This window comes from Odontesthes bonariensis, chromosome 14, assembly GCF_027942865.1.
Source record: "Odontesthes bonariensis isolate fOdoBon6 chromosome 14, fOdoBon6.hap1, whole genome shotgun sequence".
NCBI lineage: Eukaryota > Metazoa > Chordata > Actinopteri > Atheriniformes > Atherinopsidae > Odontesthes > Odontesthes bonariensis.
Window position 1 is genome coordinate 4623096 of NC_134519.1, and position 24596 is coordinate 4647691.

Genomic DNA, 24596 nt, shown 5'->3' on the forward strand with positions numbered 1-24596 from the left:
GAAGCATTATTAAGAGAGGATGAAAGGAACAGGAAGTGGAGGATGAAAGGAACAGGAAGTGGAGGATGAAAGGAACAGGAAGTGGAGGATGAAAGGAACAGGAAGTGAAGGATGAAAGCAACAGGAAGTGGAGGATGAAAGGAACAGGAAGTGAAGGATGAAAGGAACAGGAAGTGGATGATGAAAGGAACAGGAAGTGAAGGATAAAGGAACCGGAAGTGGAGGATGAAAGGAACAGGAAGTGGAGGATGAAGGGAACAGGAAGTGGAGGATGAAGAGAACAGGAAGTGGAGGATGAAGGGAACAGGAAGTGAAGGATGAAAGTAACAGGAAGTGGAGGATGAAGGGAACAGGAAGTGGAGGATGAAAGTAACAGGAAGTGGAGGATGAAAGGAACAGGAAGTGAAGGATGAAAGGAACAGGAAGTGGATGATGAAGGGAACAGGAAGTGAAGGATAAAGGAACAGGAAGTGGAGGATGAAAGGAACAGGAAGTGGAGGATGAAAGGAACAGGAAGTGGAGAATGAAGGGAACAGGAAGTGGAGGATGAAAGGAACAGGAAGTGGAGGATGAAAGGAACAGGAAGTGGAGAATGAAGGGAACAGGAAATGAAGGATGATAGGAACAGGAAGTGGAGGATAAAAGGAACAGGAAGTGGAGGATGAAAGGAACAGGAAGTGGAGAATGAAGGGAACAGGAAATGAAGGATGATAGGAACAGGAAGTGGAGGATGAAAGGAACAGGAAGTGGAGGATGAAAGGAACAGGAAGTGGAGAATGAAGGGAACAGGAAATGAAGGATGATAGGAACAGGAAGTGGAGGATAAAAGGAACAGGAAGTGGAGGATGAAAGGAACAGGAAGTGGAGGATGAAAGGAACAAGAAGTGGAGGATGAAGGAGGATGAAGGGAACAGGAAGTGAAGGATGAAAGTAACAGGAAGTGGAGGATGAAGGGAACAGGAAGTGAAGGATAAAAGGAACAGGAAGTGGAGGATGAAGGGAACAGAAAGTGAAGGATGATGGGAACAGGAAGTGGAGGATGAAAGGAACAGGAAGTGGAGGATGAAGGGAACAGGAAGTGGAGGATGAAGGGAACAGGAAGTGGAGGATGAGGGGAACAGGAAGTGGTGGATGAAAGGAACAGGAAGTGGAGGATGAAAGGAACAGGAAGTGGAGGATGAAGGAGGATGAAGGGAACAGGAAGTGGAGGATGAAGGGAACAGGAAGTGGAGGATGAAAGGAACAGGAAGTGGTGGATGAAAGGAACAGGAAGTGAAGGATGAAAGGAACAGGAAGTGAAGGATGAAAGGAACAGGAAGTGAAGGATGAAAGGAACAGGAAGTGAAGGATGAAGGGAACAGGAAGTGGAGGATGAAGGGAACAGGAAGTGGAGGATGAAAGGAACAGGAAGTGGAGGATGAAGGGAACAGGAAGTGAAGGATGAAAGGAACAGGAAGTGGAGGATGAAGGGAACAGGAAGTGGAGGATGAAAGGAACAGGAAGTGGAGGATGAAAGGGAACAGGAAGTGGAGGATGAAAGGAACAGGAAGTGGAGGATGAAGGGAACAGGAAGTGGAGGATGAAAGGAACAGGAAGTGGAGGATGAAGGGAACAGGAAGTGGAGGATGAAGGGAACAGGAAGTGGAGGATGAAAGGAACAGGAAGTGGAGGATGAAAGGAACAGGAAGTGAAGGATGAAAGGAACAGGAAGTGGATGATGAAGGGAACAGGAAGTGGAGGATGAAGGGAACAGGAAGTGGAGGATGAAGGGAACAGGAAGTGGAGGATGAAAGGAACATGAAGTGGAGGATGAAAGGAACAGGAAGTGGAGGATGAAAGGAACAGGAAGTGGAGGATGATAGGAACAGGAAGTGGAGGATGAAAGGAACAGGAAGTGGAGGATGAAGGGAACAGGAAGTGGAGGATGAAGGGAACAGGAAGTGAAGGATGAAAGGAACAGGAAGTGAAGGATGAAAGGAACAGGAAGTGGAGGATGAAGGGAACAGGAAGTGAAGGATGATAGGAACAGGAAGTGGAGGATGAAAGGAACAGGAAGTGGAGGATGAAGGGAACAGGAAGTGGAGGATGAAGGGAACAGGAAGTGAAGGATGAAAGGAACAGGAAGTGAAGGATGAAAGGAACAGGAAGTGGAGGATGAAGGGAACAGGAAGTGAAGGATGATAGGAACAGGAAGTGGAGGATGAAAGGAACAGGAAGTGAAGGATGAAGGGAACAGGAAGTGGAGGATGAAAGGAACAGGAAGTGGAGGATGAAAGGAACAGGAAGTGGAGGATGAAAGGAACAGGAAGTGGAGGATGAAGGGAACAGGAAGTGGAGGATGAAAGGAACAGGAAGTGGAGGATGAAAGGAACAGGAAGTGGAGGATGAAAGGAACAGGAAGTGGAGGATGAAGGGAACAGGAAGTGGAGGATGAAAGGAACAGGATGCCTTTCCAGATGTCTTTGTTCCGTCTTTCCTCTTTAAAAACCACCCGAACCCAGTTAGGGGTTATTTTTTCCTCTTTTTCTGACCATATATGGGCATCTGGTGGCAGCAGCTTAATTTAAAAGCCCAACATTATGACAGAAAATGAAATCCAACAGCTTTTTAACCCAGTTACACTTTGTTTTTTAAGTCCAGGCTGTGAAAGCTTTGCCTTCTCTCTGCAGCAAAGCTTCAGTGGATGAAGCGTCTGATAAAAGCAGGCGCACAGAGAGCCGGCTCCCACCTGGAGGGTACACCAGTGCAACGTGGTCCCCGTCCTGCAGGTGGCCTCGCTCAGCCAGCATGGCGGCGATCTTCTCCGCTCGCTTGTGCAGCTGAACGCAGGTCAGAGAGCTGGCTGTCGTACCCTGCAGATCACACACAACATGTTACATCATCTTTATTTCCCATAGCAGCAGCTCTGCTCCAACAGCTGGAAACAGCCCAGTGGTTCAGTTATTACATCAGCTTTATTTCCCGTAGCAGGTCCTGATACAATCTGCCACGTCATAGTGATTCTGGCATGAAGAACGGGGCCATTACTCATGCTGCCATGTGCTAAATGTGGAAAAAGTTACATGTTTTTATTTATTTATTCATTCAATGTAAGGAAACAAGCCGAATAAACTCAGATTTAACTGTTTCAGACTATAACAGTTCTTTAAAATGCTTCTTTTAAAGCCTTAAAGCACAAAAATGTGTTCATTTTCTGGCTTTTCTGCCGTTTCTTTTTGTATTCTTATTGCATTGAATGTATTCATGTCCGTCTGAACTTCATCATTTCACCATGAAGTTAGACTTATTACAGTATTATCCCAATTTAGCCTCCAAGCAGCCAGACTTTGAGTTTTTCTTTGGACATTTTCTGCTTTTTCACTCATTTTCAGTCCATTTTTTCTTCATTAAGCCACTTAACTCTGAGCTATGAACCATTCAGGCAGGAAAAAGGCTCCTAACTCAAGGGATGAACCAGTGTTGTGTCCACACAGAACAGACAACTTAGCAAAGAAGCCGTTTTAAACTGGATCTTTAGGCACTTTGTTCCCAGCAGCCTGTCACAGAGACACATCATTTGTTCCCATTTCTTTAGCTGCATGTGTGAAAAACAGCTTCATAGTTTCAACTTTGTTGTACATTTACGTTAAAACTGCTTTCAGTTACCAAAAGAGTCAAATTAATATAAGAAATTCAGTTTAAAAAACACCCTAATCCCAAAAAAAATTAATGTTATCACGTCTAAAAGTAGGAAAAAAAACAGACAATAATAAGAATTATATGTTATTCAACATCAAGAAAAAGTAAATAAGATTCACTTTAAAGCTGCTCAGAACTGAACATAAAACAATAAACAAATATTCACTTTGTTTATGCTTTAAATGCCAAATTCACATTTATTGACCTGGTTAAAAGCAGCAACATCAGCTTAATGTTGAATTTAACATCTTTGCGTGCGTGCACGTGTGTGCACGTGTGTGCATGTGTGTGCATGTGCGTGCACGTGTGTGAGCTGAGGCTTTACCCTGGAGTTGAGCAGAGTGAACAGGACGTGATCCGGGGTGGTCTGAGCTCTCCACTGTAACACCTCAGACAGGAAGAGGAACTGAAAGACACACACAGAGATGATCATAATGCATCTATCCTGCATCCTGCTGCTTCATTCAAGGAGAAAACTTATGTTCAGCTCATCATTATAAACTAATTATAACAATAATAAAGCTTTCGTTTAGATAATCTGCTTTAAGAAGCTTTAAAAGTTAAATAAATGCAACACAACAAGCAGCTGCAGGAACACAGGAATGTGCATCTTTAAAACATTTTGACTGTAAGAACAGTAAGACTGAAGGTTCTGAAGCTGTGAGTCACTCAGTGGGGTCACATGGCTCTGAAAGGATCGGATTATTGGCTAAATTACAATCAGACTGAGTTATTAAAGGGTAATTCTCCTTGGATATATGTTGGTGAATGAATGGGATCAGAGGCACAAAGCGTGTCATACCCCGGTATGATAGGTGGCGCTGTACCCATTCCAGCTGTTGCTAATAGAGCCACTTCCTGTTGACCTCTTCACCACCAACAACAACAACAAACTCAGGCATTGGAGAAAGATGGAGAACGCAGAGCCAGATGAAGCTACGTCCCTCTACATTTGGGCTGTGATGAGCTGCTTGTTGCACAAACTCGATGCCCAACGGAGCATTCTCCATCGCGTTGTTTGTTTCTTTCTGACGGCGACAACAACAGGAATATCGTCTCCTTTGACTTCCGGGTCACGACCCCGGGAAAACATCTGGAGCATGCGCAGAACGCAAAGTCTGATTCACCACGTGCTTCAGCGTCTACAAGCAGGTTTAGAGTGACTTTCAACCCAGTTATCTCGGGGTCTGAATCCCATCCGATCCAGTTCTTAGTCAGATTAAGGTGTCTACATGCACTTAATAACTCAGTCTGATTGTGATTTAGCCAATAATCCGATCCTTTCAGGGCCATGTGACCCCACTGAGGGACACTCTGAGGGGGGCTGCGTGCCCCGTGCGTTCAGACGCTCGCCAGGAAACCGGTTCCACTCGCTGCTGCTAAAGATCCAAGAACCAGAAGCAACATAACCGACCAGAAACACAAGAGAAAGGGATTCAAAGGGAAAATGGTTCTCAATAAGAGGGAAGGAGCTTCAACATGGGGCTGTTTAAGCAGCATCGGGTCATTGTTCCTCTCAGTTCCTCTCTACCTTCTGTAGATAACTAAATGATCTCATACAAAGGTGCACTCCACACTCAGCCACTTTCAGCATGTTGGAAAGTTAAAGGGACAGAAAGAAGAAGGAAGGAGGGTTTGATGGGTGTAGGAAAACAGGCGCAGAGCAAACAGAGAGGAGCCGAGCTCTCTGCTCTCATGAATGTTTCAACATGTGCTGCAGCGTGGAACTCGTTACGGTTTGTTCTGCCACAAAAAGTCACTTTAACTCGTGTTGGTGCTGCCAGCCGCGCCGCTGACAGATGAGTCATCACCCCGAACGCCCGCAAACCCAACAGAGCGCCGCGCTGAGTGGAGCTCGTCACGTCTGGGAGGGCGCGCTCGATTTGTGTGTCGGAGCCGCAGCAGCACGGGAACATTGAGCTTTATCTGGTTTCTGATTTAAGGAGCCGACACACTCTTGTTCTGGGGAATGAAGTTTGGAATCTGATTGAGCGGCAGCGCTGTTACATCATCTATGGGCCGCCGGCTTGAACAGACTCATGAACAGACTGGTGAACTATGACCCGTGTTGTTTTACCTACATTTTCAGACAGAAATATAAACTAGAAAATTTATGAAGAAATTTTGATGGGTGCCAATCTACTGCCCGGCCTATAAACAAACTGTTTAGTTCAGTTAAAGTTGAGTCTCCTGTCACATATGAACTTTGAATGACTGGCTGAGTTATGAGAACTCCCAAATAGGGCAGTGTTTGGCATTTTTGGCTCGTTAAGTGCTTTTCAATCGATTTTCCCATTGAATTTTGGGCTTCTGCGAGAACCAAAATTCACAAGACAGGTCTGCTGTGGACAGCTATGTCATTTTTATCAAGGTCCTGTTTAAAATACAGCTTTTATGGCATTTTCAAAATGGCCTTTTCCCATTGCATTGTGGGTATTTTCAAACTTCCCCTCACTATCAGTTTAAAAGAGAAAAGCAGATCAGATTCATAACATGAAGCTGTTATAACAGGGCAGCCATCTTGGCTCTGTCTCATAAGCAGTCTCAGAACGGAGCAGGCTAACAAGGCGTTGCCCCGGTAACAGGAGCAGCTGCGGCTCGCCTGTGTCTCTGACATGTACGCTCACTATGGCTTCTTAAAATCGCACTATAATTTTGACTGCACTCGACTGTGTCGAACAAACGGTCGCTGTTCGAAAAGTAAAAGTCGTATTCGAATAATTCTTCAACCGTCAGCGCCCCAAGAGACGGCAGAAGTCAGCGGTGTAATTTTCATTCGGCTACTATGTTTGGCTCATTTTTATAGCAGTTTTAAAATAATTTTTCACCTGAATTTTATGATTTTAGGCGTTTCTAATGGGCGGAATGTCAGCTGGAGGGCCGACTCTCTGCGCTCAGGGGCGATTTGTGATAAATCTGTGAGGCAGAGCTCAATGACTGTGACTTTGTGTGAAAAATACCTACATTTTGAAGTCAATTTTGTCCACATAGGGTAAATATTTCCGACATGAGAGACATTTGTTTGAGGAATTGGTGCAGTATCATTTTTTGAGTGAGGATCTGAGAGAGACACCTCAGCTGAGATGTAGTCTAACTAAAACGTAAACTGCCGTTGTGTCAAAGCTGTATGATGTATCAACAAACCCTTTAGTTCAGTTAAAGCTGAGAGTCTCCTGTCACATAAACTTTGAATGAGGTCTGCGCGATGCTGTATGGCTGAGTTATAAGGCCTCTAAAATAGGGTAGGTTTTGCCAAAAACTGCCCTATTTTGGAATTTTCAATGCATTTTCCCATCCACAATTTTCCCACTTTTTCGGAATTCCTTTCAACTAATGAGAGCCAAACGTAACAGCACACTGATCGAGGTCGTTGTGCATTCAGCGGTGTGCTTTTTATGCCGGTCGGACCATCGCTGCCAGACTAGTAGTGCGCCGAAATTCATGACGGAAACGGAAGAATAAGAGTCTAGCAACAAAGTAATATGTGTGTCTAATTCCTTCGGCATTGGCCCCCATAATTACACTGATGAACAGGAGGGCAAAGTCAGTGGAAGCTAAATGTCTAACCTTTGTATCATGTATCATCATCTTGCATCATCCTTTAAAAACCTTTAAGAGCCTTTAAAAGCCTTTAAAAATCTTTAAGAGCCTTTAAAAACCTTTAAGAGCCTTTAAAAGTCTTTAAAAACCTTTAAAAGCCTTTAAGAGCCTTTAAAAATCGTTAAAAACCTTTAAAAGCCTTTAAGGGCCTTTAAAAGCCTTTAAAAACCTTTAAAAGCCTTTAAGAGCCTTTAAAAACCTTTAAGAGCCTTTAAAAGTCTTTAAAAACATTTAAAAGCCTTTAAGAGCCTTTAAAAGCCTTTAAAAACCTTTAAAAGCCTTTAAGAGCCTTTAAAAACCTTTAAGAGCCTTTAAAAGTCTTTAAAAACATTTAAAAGCCTTTAAGAGCCTTTAAAAGCCTTTAAAAACCTTTAAAAGCCTTTAAGAGCCTTTAAAAACCTTTAAGAGCCTTTAAAAGTCTTTAAAAACATTTAAAAGCCTTTAAGAGCCTTTAAAAGCCTTTAAAAACCTTTAAAAGCCTTTAAGAGCCTTTAAAAACCTTTAAGAGCCTTTAAAAATCGTTAAAAACCTTTAAAAGCCTTTAAGGGCCTTTAAAAGCCTTTAAAAACCTTTATAAGCCTTTTAGAGCCTTATTCTGGACCTAGCCACAGGGCAAAGTCAGTGGAAGCTAAATGTCTAACCTTTGCATCATGTTTCTTCAGAGACTGAGACACAACTTTTCTGCTTTAGCCTCTGGCAGAGTGAAGGACGAACAGAGAGCTGCTCCTGTAGCTGCTGGTGGGGGTTAGCAGCTAAGTTAGCATCAAGAACAATCTTTGATTAGTTGAATCATGGTTTGTGCACCATGCAAAAACTTCTGGCCCCTCCCACATGGAGACATCAAGCCATCTCACATTTCTCTGTGCATCCAATTTATGTGTCTTTTTGATCCTTGTATCATTGCTGGATCGCTGCTGTTCCTGTTTTTCCTCTTTATTAGGGACCCGGAGTCCCAGAGAAGCTAAAGGAGAACAAAATGTCCATAAAACTGCTCCGCAGAAGGCATTTCTGGGACGCTCCCCGATCAGTGGCAAGCTTCTGTGTTTGAGTGGTTTTCAGTGGATACTAACACCAGATCACCACCTTTAGGGGGCCACCACATCGCGCCCCGGTTTGACCTTCACTCCTGCGCCTCCTCGAGCTCAGACCAGCTGCAGAGTCGAGGGTTTCCTCGACCTTCCCTTTACCTTCTGCACTCATGTGGCTGTTGTTGCTGTTCTTCGTCCTCCTCGTATAGTGTGAACTCTAAAGACTGTGAACAAGGAAAGGGTCTTTGGTGCTCATGAAATCTCTCCGTCTGCGACCGATGGCGTGTTTTATGGAGTCTGTTATTCCTCCTTCAGTGGGAACGCTTGTTCTGTACAGTAACTCTGCTGAGCAGGAAGTCTTTAAACAGTGTAAATAACCCGCTGAAAGCATCACTCAGCTTTAAACGGGTGAAGTCTGCCCTCAGAGCCGGGCTGCAGAGTGACGCCCTCATCCATCCACCAGCAGCTTCATGCATCGCAGACCTCTGGGCTTCCAAAGATTTAAAGCTTTCTACATAAACTCTGAGCCGCCTTTCAGAAACTTCTCAAACATAAATGAAAGTCTGCCTCTTTCCCGTTCCCACAGATCCCTGCAGCATATATTAACGTCTCCTGTTGGGAGGCAGGCGTTACCCCGACAACCTTCCAGCTGCACGCCAAAGAACCGAAACTACGAGCGCGTCTCCGGTCACAGCCGACACGCAAAGTCCTCCGTTACTCTGGATGATCATTCGGGTGGAGGGAAGAGTTAACCCATTGAGGCCGGGAAAGCGTTGCCGCATTTCTACCTTTAAAGCCGGGGGCGCTGTTGCGTTATTCTACCTTTAAGGCCGGGAAAGCGTACACGTCTTTTTTCAGGTATAAGGTTGTTTTGCACCAATTATTGATCTCTGCGCCAGTTAAATGCATTATAATAGACACGTGAGAGTGTCGTCATGTTCCTCGTGTCATTGCTTTGAAGTTAAGTTTCATCGAACAAGCATGGAGGACTTTCAGTGGGAAGACATTTCAGACGGGAGCGATTGTGAGGAGTTTCTCGGCTTTGATGATGCTGAAGAACGTGATGACCCAATTGATGCAGATTTATGGCGAGCACATATGTTTGAGGATGATTTTGAAGGGTTTGAAAGTGAGTGGAAGACTGACAATTACCACCGTAATCGACGGAGAGATTTCAACCGCACACCAGGGGTGAAAGTCGATTTACCTGCAGATGCCACACCGTTGCAGGCATTTAATCATATTTTTACTGAGGAGCTTTGGGCGCATCTCGTTTCCGAGACGAATAGATACAGTGAGCAGGTACTTCAGACTCCAGCTCGAGCAAAGATGGCAAGGTGGCGGATATGAAAACGTTTATTGGAATGTGTATGGGCTCCTTGTGCTGCCAGTACCAAGAGATTACTGGCGATAAAATAAATAGATAAATAAATAATTTAAATATAAAATTTAATTTAATTTAATTACTGTTTTCTAATTGAAAATAGTGCTGTTCCTGCACTTTACTTTTTACATTTTCTATTTTCATGAAGGTGTATGTAAATAAACTCAATTTCCAAAGAAAGCCACAGGTGTAAGCTCTCAAATACTTTTTGAATTTTGTTTCTATCTGCTACAGAGGCTGAGAAATCAATCATTTAGTAGGCGTTGACACAATTGCTGAATTTCCAGAAAAACTTCAGGTTTTAGGGGGTCTTTCTGAAATCGCCCGTAGGTTTTACAGGCATTCTTTTCCAGGCGTCTTAGGCCTAAATGGGTTAAATGGAAACACAGATCATAAACAACAGATGGAAAAGCTGCACAGACTCCTCCTTTAAGGCTGAAAATGCTAAAAATCTGATTCCAAACTCCAAACTCCAGTCTGAGCCTGAGTGAGGAGAAGCTGAAGCACGTTTCCATCCTCTGGAAGCAGGAATCATTTAGAACTAGAAAGCTGCAAGCAGCCTTGAGCGGGACCGAGATGTGCACGTTACACTCTGCATACATACGAGCACATAAAAACCCCAATGCGGAGGGATATTTGAACATTTCTAGGGGGAGCCACTGAGCCATTTTGCTCCGCCCACACACGATACCCTTTACATACGTACGAGGTCTTCAGGGTGGACGTCTGTGCCGAGTTTCATGACTTTGCGATGATGATAAGGCTTTCATATTGCAAACGCCATCACACGATTTTCACCGCCTTGCCACGCCCACACCGTTCAGAGTTTGGAAAAGTTTTTCAATAAATTTTTTCCCACATGTCTTAAGAGTAACCTGGCCAAGTTTGAAGTCTGTAGCATTAAATCTGTAGGACGAGTTCGATCATATGCAAGGCGTTGAATGGGGCAAAAATTACACCAAAACGCACTTTCCATCCAAAATGGCCGCCTTCCTGTGGACGTGGGAGCATGGCGGCAAGAGACTTTTTTGTGCGTCTGGCCATGATGAATGAGTGTACTGAATTTCGTCATCCCACGCGAAACTAATCCCAATGCGGGGACCATTTTTAAGCATCGTAGGGGGCGCTACAGAGTCAATGAGCGACTCCCAAAAATATAAAGTTCAGATTCTTTCATGTCGTCGACTGGCAGGTGGCGCTCGCAAAATTTCATGAGTTTTCGAGCACCTTTTGCAAAGAATAAGAATAACTCCTACAGATACAACAGGGTCCTTGCAGTTTCACTGCTTGGCCCCTAAAAATGTTGGATGTATCAAACTGAATGCCCAGAGGGATCATATCTACGGTGCTCAGAGTGGTTTGTGTTGCAGGAAAGAGACGCAGCGGCTCCGCTTCCACCACCACCGCTTGATTAAAGGTGGAGATAACAAGCCCGTGTTATCTGAATGAGAGAGGACCGGCATGTTAAACATCCACAGAGACTCGCTGCATTCCTGAGAAACTCCAGGCTGCGGGGAGGCAGGACTTTATCGGTTTGTTGGCGCCGCTGCTGGATTCTCACGTTAATTCACTGAAGTCTGCAGCTCAAACATCTCGATGAAACGCAGCTTTAAGATCACATCTGCAACATTAAACCGTTTTAAAGCCGCATTAAAGTTCAGAAAGGAGAATTCTGAGTCTGATGGTTGTGTTCAGATCAGTGATCCCCCAGCCTCTTATCCAGCCAAAGCTAACCACATCAAAACAACTCAAAGATGGAAAAAACTTCCGAGTTCAGAGTTTGCTTATTATGGCAAGTCAACAAAAAGCTGCTTAAAAAAGTTTCTGATTGAGTCAAGTTAGACTAAATGAGTCCCTGAAGGCGTTTTTTAAGCCCTACTTAATTATAACAAAGTTAATTTAGGTGTTTTCTTGCTGCCCTTTGTGGTAACTTTATGGAGACGCCAGTAAAAGCCGACTTTAGTAAAAGCCGACTTCAGTCCTCTGGCTGCAGCAGGATCCTTCAGAACTGAGTGAAACTTATACAGAAATGTGATTAAAGGAGGAATCTGAGAAGACTGATCACATTTAGAGCTTTAACATCAGAAAACATCTCAACGAACAGCCTCATCCACACAGAGGGTTTGGTTTTCACAGGGAGGGAGGGAACATGGCGTCGGTGATAGGACGCAGTGAGAGTGGAAAGCATGAGTAAGCAGAAATGAACAGACAGACGACAAAGTAAACAATGATTCAGCAGCTTTTTGTGCCGTTTCTGCCTAAAGATTCTCGGCTGTTTTGTAGCATTCAGCAGCATTAATGATCGTGGACTCCACAGACGTATAAAAAGGTTTCCAACTACTTCACAAGTTAAACATCCTCATGAAAAACAAGCAAATGTGTTTTTCACAGAATTCAGCGACTGCACCAAAGAGTTTTAACTCTAAACCGTCAAACTGCATCAAAACAAAGAGTTTTAACTCTTCGTTCTCTGCTGGATGGGAACATCAATTAAAACATCTTTAAATTAAGCATATATTCTGCTTTAATGTCTCTCATTTGGGTGCATTATAACGTAACATGTTACTGTTAAAAGTGTGCGATTAAACTGTGGATAAAAATGTAAACTTAGAAATAAAATAAGGAATAAGAAAGGCTTATGTTTAATTCTGTAACGAGCAGATTTCAAAAGGACAGAACCAGAGCTGCCAAAGGATCTAAAGAACATTTTAATCTCATCCGTCTGGTTTAATCAACAGCATCTCGAGTCAGATGTGCAAACAGCTGGAATAAAATGTAGGACTTTTGTTTTCACTCTGAAGGTAAAATGTAAATAAAGATCATCTACATCATCGGAAATGAAGAGGAAAGACTTTTGCGGAACAATTTTAACTATAAACCAGAAAACTTCTTGGTTCGCACACTTCCTGTAAGGTGCAAATAACTTTTACTGATTATTTATGCTGTAAAATAATTGACCTTTCTGGGATTAATAAAGTATTATTTAATCTAATCTCATTCAGATTAACGGGTCTGAAGACGTTAGATCAGCATCTTTGGACACAATGAAGCTGTGAGTCTCTTCCAGATAAATGAAGATGTGGAAGGTGAAGAAGCCATGATGGAAACATAAAATGATGTGTGTGTGTGATGCTTATGACGGTGGAGAAAACCAACACACCCCCGCTCACACACACCTTCCTTGCCTGGTCATTGTCTTCGATCTGAGTGAGATCCCTGCCGCTGGCCTGAGCGATCCGCTTCCCCGACACCAGGTTCCCGACCATCACAGACGCAGGCCCGATCTCTGAGGAGGAGGAACGATGCAGGATTCACTTCCAGAATGCAAACCCAAGGTCATGCCATGTGAAACAGTTTCCTTTCAGGGTTTATAAAACCCACGCCTCCTCCTCTGAGAGGGAAGCACCTCTTTAGGTTCTGTCATCAAAACATGAAGCCATCTGAGCTCTGTTCATCAGATTAAACTGTGCTCCACACTAAATCCTCTCCATCACTGATGACCTGTGAGAAAGACTCTTCAGAGCCAAAACAAACGGAGCCTAAAGCCTTTCAAACAGGTCAAGAAGCTCAGGCCTCAGCTGCCTAAACTACGGTGGCCACGAGAAACTCATTAAACCCGTGTTTAACGTGTCCCTTCTGGGCTACTGTAGCAGCATGATGGAGAGGCAAGGAGCCTCAAGATGGGATCCAGATCAAAGACTTTATGTATTCATCCTGTTTAAAATAACTGCAACGCTTAAAATGATTAAAGTTTTCTGTAAATGTGTAATTTCAGCCCAACTGGATCATTGTATCAACCCTCTGCTTAGGGGTGATGGCAACCTGAAACAGAGGAGGCTGTTTCGTGTAATATTTCAATGTATTTCCATCATTTTACCTTCAAAATCCTTTAAAAAACCTTTAAAATCCTTCAAAAATCTTTAAAAGCCTTTAAAAACATTTACAAGCCTTTAAAAGCATTTAGAAACCTTTAAAAAACTTTAAGAACTTTTAAGAGCCCTTAAAAAACTTTAAAAACCTTTAAGAGCCTTTAATAAAAACTGTTAAAAACCTTTAAGAGACTTTAAAAACCTTTAAGAGCCTTTAAAAACCTTTAAAAAACTTTTAAACCCTTTAAAAACCCTTTAAAAACCTTATTCTCGACCCAGCCACCCGTACCTGGGGCGGGACGGTACGTACCGGGCTGCTTCTGCCGGGGTTTGGGCAGGTTGGTGACGCAGGTGTGCGGACACATCAGCACGTTGCAGGGGTGCAGCGCCCCCTCCAGGAACAGCTGCTTGGTCTCAGACAGGTGGATGCCCCCCAGGGGAGTCTTGGGCAGCGTGTTGGACGGCACCAGAGCCAGGCAGTACACCCCCACCTGGTGGATACTGTCTATCGCCTGGAAGTATATAAAACGTTGAGTTGGTTTGTATTAAAGGATCAGTCCGGCTTTATTCTGTCATTTTTCATGAGATATTACAACAAAGTCCGGTCGCTGGGTAGAAAATACAAAGAAATGAGGGGTGGATCAACACTTTTGCACGGTTCTGCAGGGGTTTGTTTTGCATGATAAATCTGAATGTGTGTGCATACCTGCAGAACTCTGCTCATCCACTGGAAGCTGTCCTCCTCCGTGGAGTCCGGCCGCTGCTCGGCCACAACCACGATCCTCTCATCGTGCAGCACGGTGATGGAAAACACGGCTATCCTGCAGAACAAACACATCGGCTTCAGCTGGAACTGCAGCTCCACCAGAAGCTGCAGTTGAGCGGCATGTATATTTGACTTTCGTCAGCATAACAACGAAAGAAACTCCCATGCTTTCTGAGTATTGAACCCAAAGGAAGTAAATAAAGAGAAAAAAGCAGGGGGCCGAGGATTGAGCCCTGTGGAACCCCATAAAGTAGAGGAGCAGTGGAAGATTCAGAACCAGCTACGTTTACAGACGTGGTTCTGTCTGACAAATAAGACCTAAACCATTTTAATGCGGTACCACTAAAACCAAGCTGGGTCTGTGAACAAGATAGTAAAATATTGTGGTCCACTGTATCGAAAGCAGCGGTTATTTACCAGTCATTTGCCCTAAATATGTCATAAAAACTCTCACCAAAGCAGACTGTGCTGTGTTGAGTTTTAAAACCTGACTGAAAAACCTCCATAATGTTGTCTTCATCTAAAAAGGGCATGATCTGAGAATTTTCTCAATTTTCTCTAAAACTTCTGAGATAAAAGGCAACTTAGAGATGAAAATTAGCCGAAAATTAGCTAAAAGAGTTTGATCAAGGCCGGGCTTCTTCAGTAAAGGCTTTACCACAGCATGCTTAAAACTTACAGGGACAACACCTGACATCAAGCTGCTGTTTACAATAGCATAGCTAACACTGACCTTCCCCTGTACACAAACTTCATGGGCTCCACGGCCAGCGCCGTGGCAACGATATCATCCGCGTTGTGACGGCGCCCGCCAACCACCATCAGGCCGTCCATCTTCCCGGCAACGAAGATCAGACCTCCCGGTCCGATGAATCCCAGCAGGCCGGACCTGGTGAAGGGAAACTCGCTGATGGGCGTGCCGTTGTCGGCGAGGGGGAAGACCTGCGAGAAGCCGGAAGAAGGAGGAAGCGTGCGAGTGAAACGCAGAAACCTGAGCCAGGAAACGACGCACGGCAGCATTTAACGCTCCCCACCTCAAAAGTGTTCTTGGTCATGCCTGCCAGGCCATAGTAGGAGGTTCCCGTGGCGACGGTGCAAACGCACAACTCTCCGATCTCGTCGGTTTTACAAAGCAGGGGAACGCCTTCGAGCCTCACCGCACACATCAAACCTGCAGACAGAAAGACGCTCAGAGAGTCCAACAAAGCCTCAGAAACAGGACGCATCCTTTGGTGTAACCATCAACACCGGCGATCGCACAGATATATCGATGTAGGAAGCTGGAATTCAGCTGGAGCAACACTTTAAAACTAGGGCTGGGCAACGATTGAATCCAAAAGTAGCTTTTAGCATTTAGCTTTATTTTAAATGTGCTGCCATATGAATGAAAGTGCCATAACATTTGTTGTGCAAACACACTTTTAACATCAGCATCTTTCTGTAGTTTTTATGTAGAAGCCTCGCTCCACTGTCTGTTTCCTTGAATGACTTGCTGCTATCAGTTGTGTGTTTTGCCTTTAAGTGATATTTTAGACTGGAACTACTACGCTGAGAAGACAATTCAACTTGGCTGTAAATGCAGAAGTTTTAAAAAAAAAATTATTTTGAAATACGTGCTTTTATGTTGAAACAAATAAAACAGGAAGTAGCGCCGGTTAGCTCCGTGCGATTCACGCTGAGGCTGTGTTCGAAACCGCATACTACATACTCGAATCGATCAGACAGTATGCAGAGCCTTTACCCACAATGCATTTTGCTCCTGCCCGAGCTGAAATCAGCCGGCCTGAAGCTGATTTCGCTTAAGCTCTAAACTCTGTAAACTTTAGCAACATTTGAAACATTTTCAGGAGAGAAAGTAGTCGTTTAGATCCCCAACGTGTTGAAAACCTGACAAAATACCGGCTGTTTACAATTTTGTTCCCACGAATTCGGCACTACTAAAGCTAGCCGCAGTGAGCAACGCACTTCCTGTTATTTTCACAAAATAAAATACCCGTTGCCTTTTATCATAGGGAAAGCCATTACGATGCAATTGGTGCTTTTGTTCTGAAAACAGGAAGTGAACATACCCTCGTTGTAGCTAGCTTGAAACTGCCGTTTTGACAGGAAATGACGATCGGCGACGTCACGTTACGTTGCATCTTGGGTAGTTTGAGTATGAGTAGTAACCTCATGATGCATACCCAACATTTAGGAGAATCTAGTATGCATCCGGGAACTTCTGCTTACTCAAACTCGCATACTAACTCAAAAAGTTAGTATGAGTAGTAGGACAAGTATGCAGTTTCGAATACAGCCAGAGACCGAGGAGCACCTGTTGTGGTGATGTCCAACTTTAAAATGAAAATAGCCGAGTAAAAGTTCCGTACCCTTCTCCATGTTTGGTGGATCCGCCGATTACTTTCTTTTCCGGTTCCACAGCAGACAGCAGCAGACTTTTACAAAATAAAAGCCTGTGAGCGACAGACTTTTACAATAATAAAACCTGCGTTGATGCGCGATAAAATATTCAACAAGTTAACGCGATAATAACGAGTTAACTCGCCCAGCCCTAATTAAAACACTTTAAAACAGTCTTAAGGCGGTATGGATAGGCTTTAAAACAGTCTTAAGGAGGTATGGATAGGCTTTAAAACAGTCTTAAGGCGGTATGGATAGGCTTTAAAACAGTCTTAAGGAAGAATGGATAGGCTTTAAAACAGTCTTAAGGAGGTATGGATAGGCTTTAAAACAGTCTTAAGGAGGTATGGATAGGCTTTAAAACAGTCTTAAGGCGGTATGGATAGGCTTTAAAACAGTCTTAAGGAGGTATGGATAGGCTTTAAAACAGTCTTAAGGAGGTATGGATAGGCTTTAAAACAGTCTTAAGGAGGTATGGATAGGCTTTAAAACAGTCTTAAGGAAGAATGGATAGGCTTTAAAACAGTCTTAAGGAGGTATGGATAGGCTTTAAAACAGTCTTAAGGCGGTATGGATAGGCTTTAAAACAGTCTTAAGGAGGTATGGATAGGCTTTACCTCCGGGCATGACAGAACCGACGTCCTGTAGCGTGAGGACCGACAGCTTCTCTTCAGAGTCCACCCGGATCACGCCATGGCTCAGACCCTGCATGGACAGCACGCCACGACCAGGCGGGGTGGTGCCCTCCTCCAGCGGCCTGCAGAAGGGTCAGAGATGAGACCTGACGTGCACTCGTGCACGCTCACAGCTTAAAAACAGAAACAACACACTCGAATGTCAGCTGTGGAGCGTGATGACGAGTTGGGATGCTGAACCAGAGAGGATGATGAAAGGGGTGGAAAGGTTGGAAATTTAAACTTCAAAGTCAGGGCTTTAAACAGCTGGGAGATGTTGGTGCTGAGAGTAACTCTGAAAATAAATCTCTTTTATCAATGCCAGACATTAGATTTGTTTCATGCCATGTCACAGAAAAGGGAAAGAGATGTTTAAATAAGCGATAAACCTGTGAAGTAAATGATCCAAGTCCCAGTCTGTCAGTTATAATTCCCTTTAAAAAACCCTCGTCTGTGCTCTTTAAAAGCTTAAACTCCTTCGTTTAAGGTCGGAGTCGGACTGGTTTGGACTCTGTGAACATGCTAACGAACCTCAGCCACGGCTTTAATGGCTGATTTTGTTCAGGATTCGGCTCGTAACACATAGAAAAACAACCTTACAGTCGTGTGAAAAAGGTTTAAAGCTCGATTCTCAGCAGAGGTAGACCTTAAAGGGATAATTCGCCTCTTTTGACATGAAGCTGTATGACATCCCATATTAGCAACATCATTTATGAACATCTTCTTACCCCCTGCTGCATCCTGTGAGCAGAGTTCCAGCCTCGTTTTGGCGTTGATGAAAGTAGTTCCGGCTAATTGGCTGGGGTTTAAAAAATAAAGCGTTTTGCTTCTCAAAACAATATGCGTTCAACAGAGTAATACATTTGCATCACAAAATGGTTCTCCAGGAAAAAGTCAGACCTCACAATCGCTTGGCCCTATTTTCTCTCCCTTCGTATCACTTCCTGCTGTGTAGACCGTGCAGACCGAAGTGCAGACCAATTAGCAAACACCGTAACAGGCGCGGCTGTCGGCAGCAGGCAGTGATACGAAGGGAGAGAAAATAGGGCCAAGCGATTGTGAGGTCTGACTTTTTCCTGGAGAACCATTTTGTGATGCAAATGTATTACTCTGTTGAACACATATTGTTTTGAGAAGCAAGACGCTTTATTTTTTAAACCCCAGCCAACTAGCCGGAACTACCTTCATCAACGCCAAAACGAGGCTGGAACTCTGCTCACAGGACGCAGCAGGGGGTAAGAAGATGTTCATAAATGATGTTGCTGATATGGGATGTCATACAGCTTCATGTCAGAAGAGGCGAACTATCCCTTTAACTGGGCTGCAGCTCTCTCACTTTATCACCAACAGGTTTAGGTTAACCTGTGTGAGGGTTAACCTGTGTGAGGGTTAGCCTGTGAGAGGGTTAGCCTGCAGTGAGGGTTAACCTGTGTGAGGGTTAGCCTGTGTGAGAGTTAGCCTGTGTGAGGGTTAGCCTGTGTGAGGGTTAGCCTGCAGTGAGGGTTAGCCTGTGTGAGGGTTAGCCTGTGTGAGGGTTAGCCTGTGTGAGAGTTAACCTGTGAGAGGGTTAGCCTGTGTGAGGGTTAGCCTGTGAGAGGGTTAGCCTGTGTGAGGGTTAGCCTGTGAGAGGGTTAGCCTGTGTGAGGGTTAGCCTGTGTGAGGGTTAGCCTGTGTGAGAGTTAGCCTGTGTGAGGGTTAGCCTGTGTGAGGGTTAGCCTGTGTGAGGGTTAGCCTGTGGGAGGGTTAACCTGTGGGAGGGTTAGCCTGTGTGAGGGTTAGCCTGTGTGAGGGTTAACCTGTGAGAGGGTTAGCCTGTGTGAGGGTTAGCCTGTGAGAGGGTTAGCCTGTGTGAGGGTTAGCCTGTGAGAGGGTTAGCCTGTGTGAGGGTTAGCCTGTGTGAGGGTTAGCCTGTGTGAGAGTTAGCCTGTGTGAGGGTTAGCCTGTGTGAGGGTTAGCCTGTGTGAGGGTTAGCCTGTGTGAGGGTTAGCCTGTGTGAGGGTTAGCCTGTGTGAGGGTTAGCCTGTGAGAGGGTTAGCCTGTGTGAGGGTTAGCCTGTGTGAGGGTTAGCCTGTGTGAGGGTTAGCCTGTGTGAGGGTTAGCCTGTGTGAGGTGTACCTCCGGATGGCCACAGTCAGAGCCTCGGGGGAGCTGGCACACGGGCAGATGACCTCTGGCTTCAAACCTTTGGTCTGAAAAACGTTGAGGAAGGCGTCACAGGACGAAATCGACCCTGAGAAACACAGAAAAACATTTAGTTTATTCTGTTTTAATGGTTTAAAGTCAGACGCTTCATCATTCATACCTTAAGCTCCAAAACACAGACTCAACATATCACTATATACTATCTTACATGGGTTATGTATATATATTTATTTATATATATTATATACTATCTTACATGGGTTATGTATATATATTTAGTTATATATATTATATACTATCTTACATGGATTGGCTCCGTCGGCCACCACCAGCATGCAGAGGGAGCTCAGGTTGACATCTCGCTGGTCCCGATGGGCGACCAGGGCCCAGTGCATGTCCCGGGACTTCACACAGGCCACCTTAGCTGGGAAGAGACGGCACACACGGTTAGCTTTAGGCTATGGTACAACCACAGCTGGAGGAACCATAGCTGGAAGAGTTAAGAGGTCAAACACATGAAATAAGTGGTGTTAACAGTTCCTCCAACTCTACTTCCTGTTGTTGTACAGTCAAACTTTCCCTCTTTCTCCAAATACTTTAAAATGATCCAACGAGTTTCATTCATATTATATACTATCTTACATGGTTTATGTATATATATTTAGTTATATATATATATATATATATATATATAGATCAGTGAAAGAGTCTGACAGCCTGATGGTAAATTCCTGCTATGGCCTCTCAGACTCCCAAGTTTAGACCTGCAGAGATAAATAATACATTTGTAAGGGTTGACAGCTGTGTGTACACTGGTCTTACAGAGACCTTTGAAATGTGAATAGATATATGCAGCGTTTCTAAAGTGCTGGAACCAAAACTAAATTCCTTTGTCAGGTAATCAAAACTCTGTAAAAACTGTTCCTGCATCATACAGCAGCTTGTTAAAGGACAGCAACAACACAACAATCAACGAGCTCTAACGGATCTCTTGAGTTTGATTTGTTTTTTATATTACAGCTCACATAAAAAGCAATGGGTTCACAGCGTGAGTGTTGGCCACGGTGCTTTGGTCATGTGTAAAACTTGGTTTCAGGTCATATAAGGCTGTAATATTCCCCAGGATAGTGGCGATCCTCCAGAGTGGGGACGGCCATCTGTTAAATATTCACATTTTCCTGCAAAAAGGGACGTTTAAAGATACAATCATCCAAGGACAGAAAGGAAAAACTGACCCATTTCCTGCAGACTAGTGCAGAGTTAAATTATATAAAGTATATATAATATTTTAAAAGAGGAGGGCAGCCTGATGCGTTCACAGGAAATACACGGGGGTAAAACCAGCGTTAGACGGGTCCGTTTCTCACTGAAATGGGTTGCTGTTACCTTTGTACTGGCAGACCTTCTGGATCCAGGACAGAGGGTTCACCTTCATGAGGGCGTAGGGAATACTGATGACATGCATCATGTTCATCACACTCTGGGGGAAAGAGAGAGGGAGAGTTAGAAAGAGACGGAGATGTTTCAGGATCAGCAGAAACAGACAGAAACGTGGTGAGAATCAACTTCCTGCTGCTGCACCAGGGACTGGGTGGTGCTGCAGCCTGAACCCTGGAGAACCAGGGAGTTAACAAAGTACTGGAGAGAGTGGGGCCCAGTAAGGCCCAGTAAGGCCCAGTGAGGTCCAGTATGGCCAAGTAAGGCACAGTAAGGTCCAGTATGGCCCAGCACAGTAAGGTCCAGTATGGCACATTAAGGTCCAGTATGGCCCAGTAAGGCCCAGTATGGCCCAGTAAGGCACAGTAAGGTCCAGTAAGGCACAGTAAGGTCCAGTAAGGTCCAGTATGGTCCAGGATGGCCCAGTATGGCCCAGTATGGCCCAGTAAGGTCCAGTATGGTCCAGTATGGCCCAGTAAGGCACAGTAAGGTCCAGTATGGCACAGTAAGGTCCAGTATGGCCCAGTAAGGCACAGTAAGGTCCAGTATGGCCCAGTAAGGCCCAGTATGGCCCAGTAAGGCACAGTATGGCCCAGTAAGGCACAGTAAGGTCCAGTAAGGTCCAGTATGGTCCAGGATGGCCCAGTATGGCCCAGTATGGCCCAGTAAGGTCCAGTATGGTCCAGTATGGCCCAGTAAGGCACAGTAAGGTCCAGTATGGCACAGTAAGGTCCAGTATGGCCCAGTAAGGCACAGTAAGGTCCAGTATGGCCCAGTATGGCCCAGTAAGGCACAGTAAGGTCCAGTATGGCACAGTAAGGTCCAGTAAGGCACAGTAAGGTCCAGTATGGTGCAGTTTGGGCCAGTTTGGACCCCAGTATGGCCCCCAGTATGGCACAGTAAGGTCCAGTATGGGACAGTAAGGTCCAGTATGGCACAGTAAGGTCCAGAATGGCCCAGTAAGGCACAGTAAGGTCCAGTATGGCCCAGTATGGTGCAGTTTGGACCCCAGTATGGCCCAGTATGGGACATATTTCTTCCTGTGTGAGGCTTGCATCATTGACACTTCCAGCATTTCTTTATGCTTTTCCATTTTTCCACTTTAACTCCGTTTAAAATCTGTTTAATCATTACTGATTAATCATTACTTCTTTCAGGAGAGAGGGGTGACCCTGAGCTAAGCAACAAATAAATAAATATATTAAATATTAAATAGTTTAATGATATTCGGCACTATTCAGGGAGAGAAGTGGAAAACAACGTTTTCAAGTTTGATCATTTTCTCACATTTTATGACAAAATAAATAAATAAAATGTTATCTTTTAGTTGTTTTAAGCTCAACCCCAGCACAACCCTGTGGGAAGGTGCCACGTTTCCAATTTTATGTCAATTTAAAAAAAAAGACTAATTTTCTGAATCTTTGTGATTTTAAACAGGAACAGATCGAGATTTGTATTAAAACAGGCAACTGGACGGACGCCTCTGTCCTGGCACAGTAACATACAACCCTTTAAATTTGGGTTGTATCATAAATTCCTAGATGAATTTACTCTATTTTTCCAACCAGTTTTGGGTAAAACATTCCTTCTACGCTGTTTAGAAGTGAAATCAAGAGTGAATGGATGAAATAAAAGCTAAAAAAGCTGGTTGAACATATCGAAACACCATTTTGATTCCAGCTTCTAAGAGTGAACGTTTACTTTGGGATTATTTTTTCTGACTTTTAACAGATTTAAAGTCATTTGCATAAAATAAATAAGAATAAGAAGATAATAAGAGTCTTTTCCAACATCCAGTACTTCCACTTTAGTGCATTCTCCAGTTTAATACTTTTATATTTAACTAAATACTTCATCATTCAGCCAACATTCAGAACATTTAAGCGTCAGTGAGGTCGGCATGTGTTGTTCTTACAGTCAGGACGGCGTGCCACAGTCCTACGTCCTTCTTGAAGTCTAATACATTCACGATGGTCTCAGCTGCAGGAAGAAACAGAAAAATGTGAGACGTGTCGGAAACAAACAGCAGCTGTTGAGAGCAGTTTGAGGACAAAGTTAGAGGCTGTGTTCGAAACCGCATACTACATACTTCCATACTGCATACTCATCAATCAGACAGTATGCAGAGCGTTTACCCACAATGCATTGCGCTCCTGCCCGAGCCGAAATCAGCCGGCCTGAAGCTGATTTCCCTTAAGCTCTAAACTCTGTAAACTTTAGCAACATTTGAAACATTTTCAGGTGAGAAAGTAGTCGTTTAGATCCCCAACGTGTTGAAAACCTGACAAAATACCGGCTGTTTACAATTTTGTTCCTACGAATTCGGCGCTACTAAAGCTAGCCGCAGTGAGCAACACACTTCCTGTTATTTTCACAAAATAAAATACCCGTTGTTATATATACCGTAGTTTTCTGCATGTTTTCTGCATGTTTTCTGCATGTTTTCTGTATGTTTTCTGCATGTTTTTTGCATGTTTTCTGTATGTTTTCTGCACGTTGCCTTTTATCATAGGAAAAGCCATTACGATACAATTGGTGCTTTTGTTTTGAAAACAGGAAGTGAACCTACCCTCGTTGTAGCTAGCTTGAAACTGCCGTTTTGACAGGAAATGACGATCGGCGACGTCACGTCACGTTGCATCTTGGGTAGTTTGAGTATGAGTAGTAACCTCATGATGCATACCCAACATTTCGGAGAATCTAGTATGCATCCGGGAACTTCTCGCTTACTCAAACTCGCATACTAACTCAAACAGTTAGTAGGAGTAGTAGGAGAAGTATGCGGTTTGGAACACAGCCAGAGTGTTTTATTACCTTCTGTGTACGAGCAGGACTGTGTGAGGGCCTGGCAGTGTGTGAGCATGGCTATCCTCATCACCGTCACCCCGAGGACGCTGCCATCCTTACACGTCTTATACTGGGACAGAAAGCGCATGTACAACATGGATTCATGTGCTCCGTGTCCTCAGTTCTTCCACCCAGCGAGTATTCATCATTCAGTCAGACAGCCAAACTTTAGATGCCGTCACAACATTATTACATGAAATAGAAAGAGATTAGACTCTAATCCACATGAATCTTTCCAAATGAAGGCCTCCTCTGTCTGAACAATCTGTCGAACCCCTATTATAAGCTGCCATTACGCTGAGTCATGTTATCTGTTTTAAAAAGGACAGTTTAGTCAGATTCGTCTGAGACGACCGCCCGGGACGCCGTTTCAGTTAAAAAACAAGAGGCGGTTTAACTCGGGGGGTCATTTTCTTTTCAGCCTTTTTCAATCCAAGATTGCAATCAAGGAGACATTTCACCCTGCCGCCCGGCCGCTGAGAAGGACGTCCGTTAAAAACCTAATCAATCAGCCCGGATGAGAGCATCGACCGAGCGGCGGTGAAACATCCTCTCAGCTGTGACGGGATTCTAATCCAGAGGACGTGCATTGATTTCATGACTGAACCTACAGGGGCGGAAATGTTCTGCCGCCTCAGAGCGGACTCGTTCGTGTTTACCTCGATGTAGGCGGTGTCCTGGTTGGCCTCCTTGATTTGAGGGAACCAGTCTCGGGGGGGTTTGGAGAGGTGTTTGGACTCCATGACGAACCACAGCACCTTCGGCCAGCCT

The 24596-nt window shown here is 44.3% G+C and overlaps 1 protein-coding gene across 9 annotated transcripts in view; it reads right to left on the minus strand.

Moving 5' to 3' along the window:
* The window catches only part of LOC142398604 (disco-interacting protein 2 homolog C), a 262105-nt gene that overhangs the window by 20491 nt on the left and 217018 nt on the right, over positions 1-24596 (minus strand). For 7 of the 9 annotated variants that reach the window (XM_075482675.1, XM_075482674.1, XM_075482670.1 and 4 more), the window contains 14 exons: positions 24485-24594; positions 23793-23895; positions 22894-22958; positions 20928-21021; positions 19846-19965; positions 19515-19629; positions 17343-17482; positions 15360-15496; positions 15059-15267; positions 14266-14380; positions 13870-14071; positions 12867-12976; positions 4004-4084; positions 2729-2852 (listed from right to left, as the gene is read on the minus strand). In XM_075482675.1, coding sequence (XP_075338790.1) covers positions 2729-2852; positions 4004-4084; positions 12867-12976; positions 13870-14071; positions 14266-14380; positions 15059-15267; positions 15360-15496; positions 17343-17482; positions 19515-19629; positions 19846-19965; positions 20928-21021; positions 22894-22958; positions 23793-23895; positions 24485-24594 — 1725 coding nt within the window. The remainder of the gene's footprint in view (positions 1-2728; positions 2853-4003; positions 4085-12866; positions 12977-13869; positions 14072-14265; positions 14381-15058; positions 15268-15359; positions 15497-17342; positions 17483-19514; positions 19630-19845; positions 19966-20927; positions 21022-22893; positions 22959-23792; positions 23896-24484; positions 24595-24596) is intronic. The other 2 variants (XM_075482671.1, XM_075482669.1) reach the window with 1 other exon arrangement.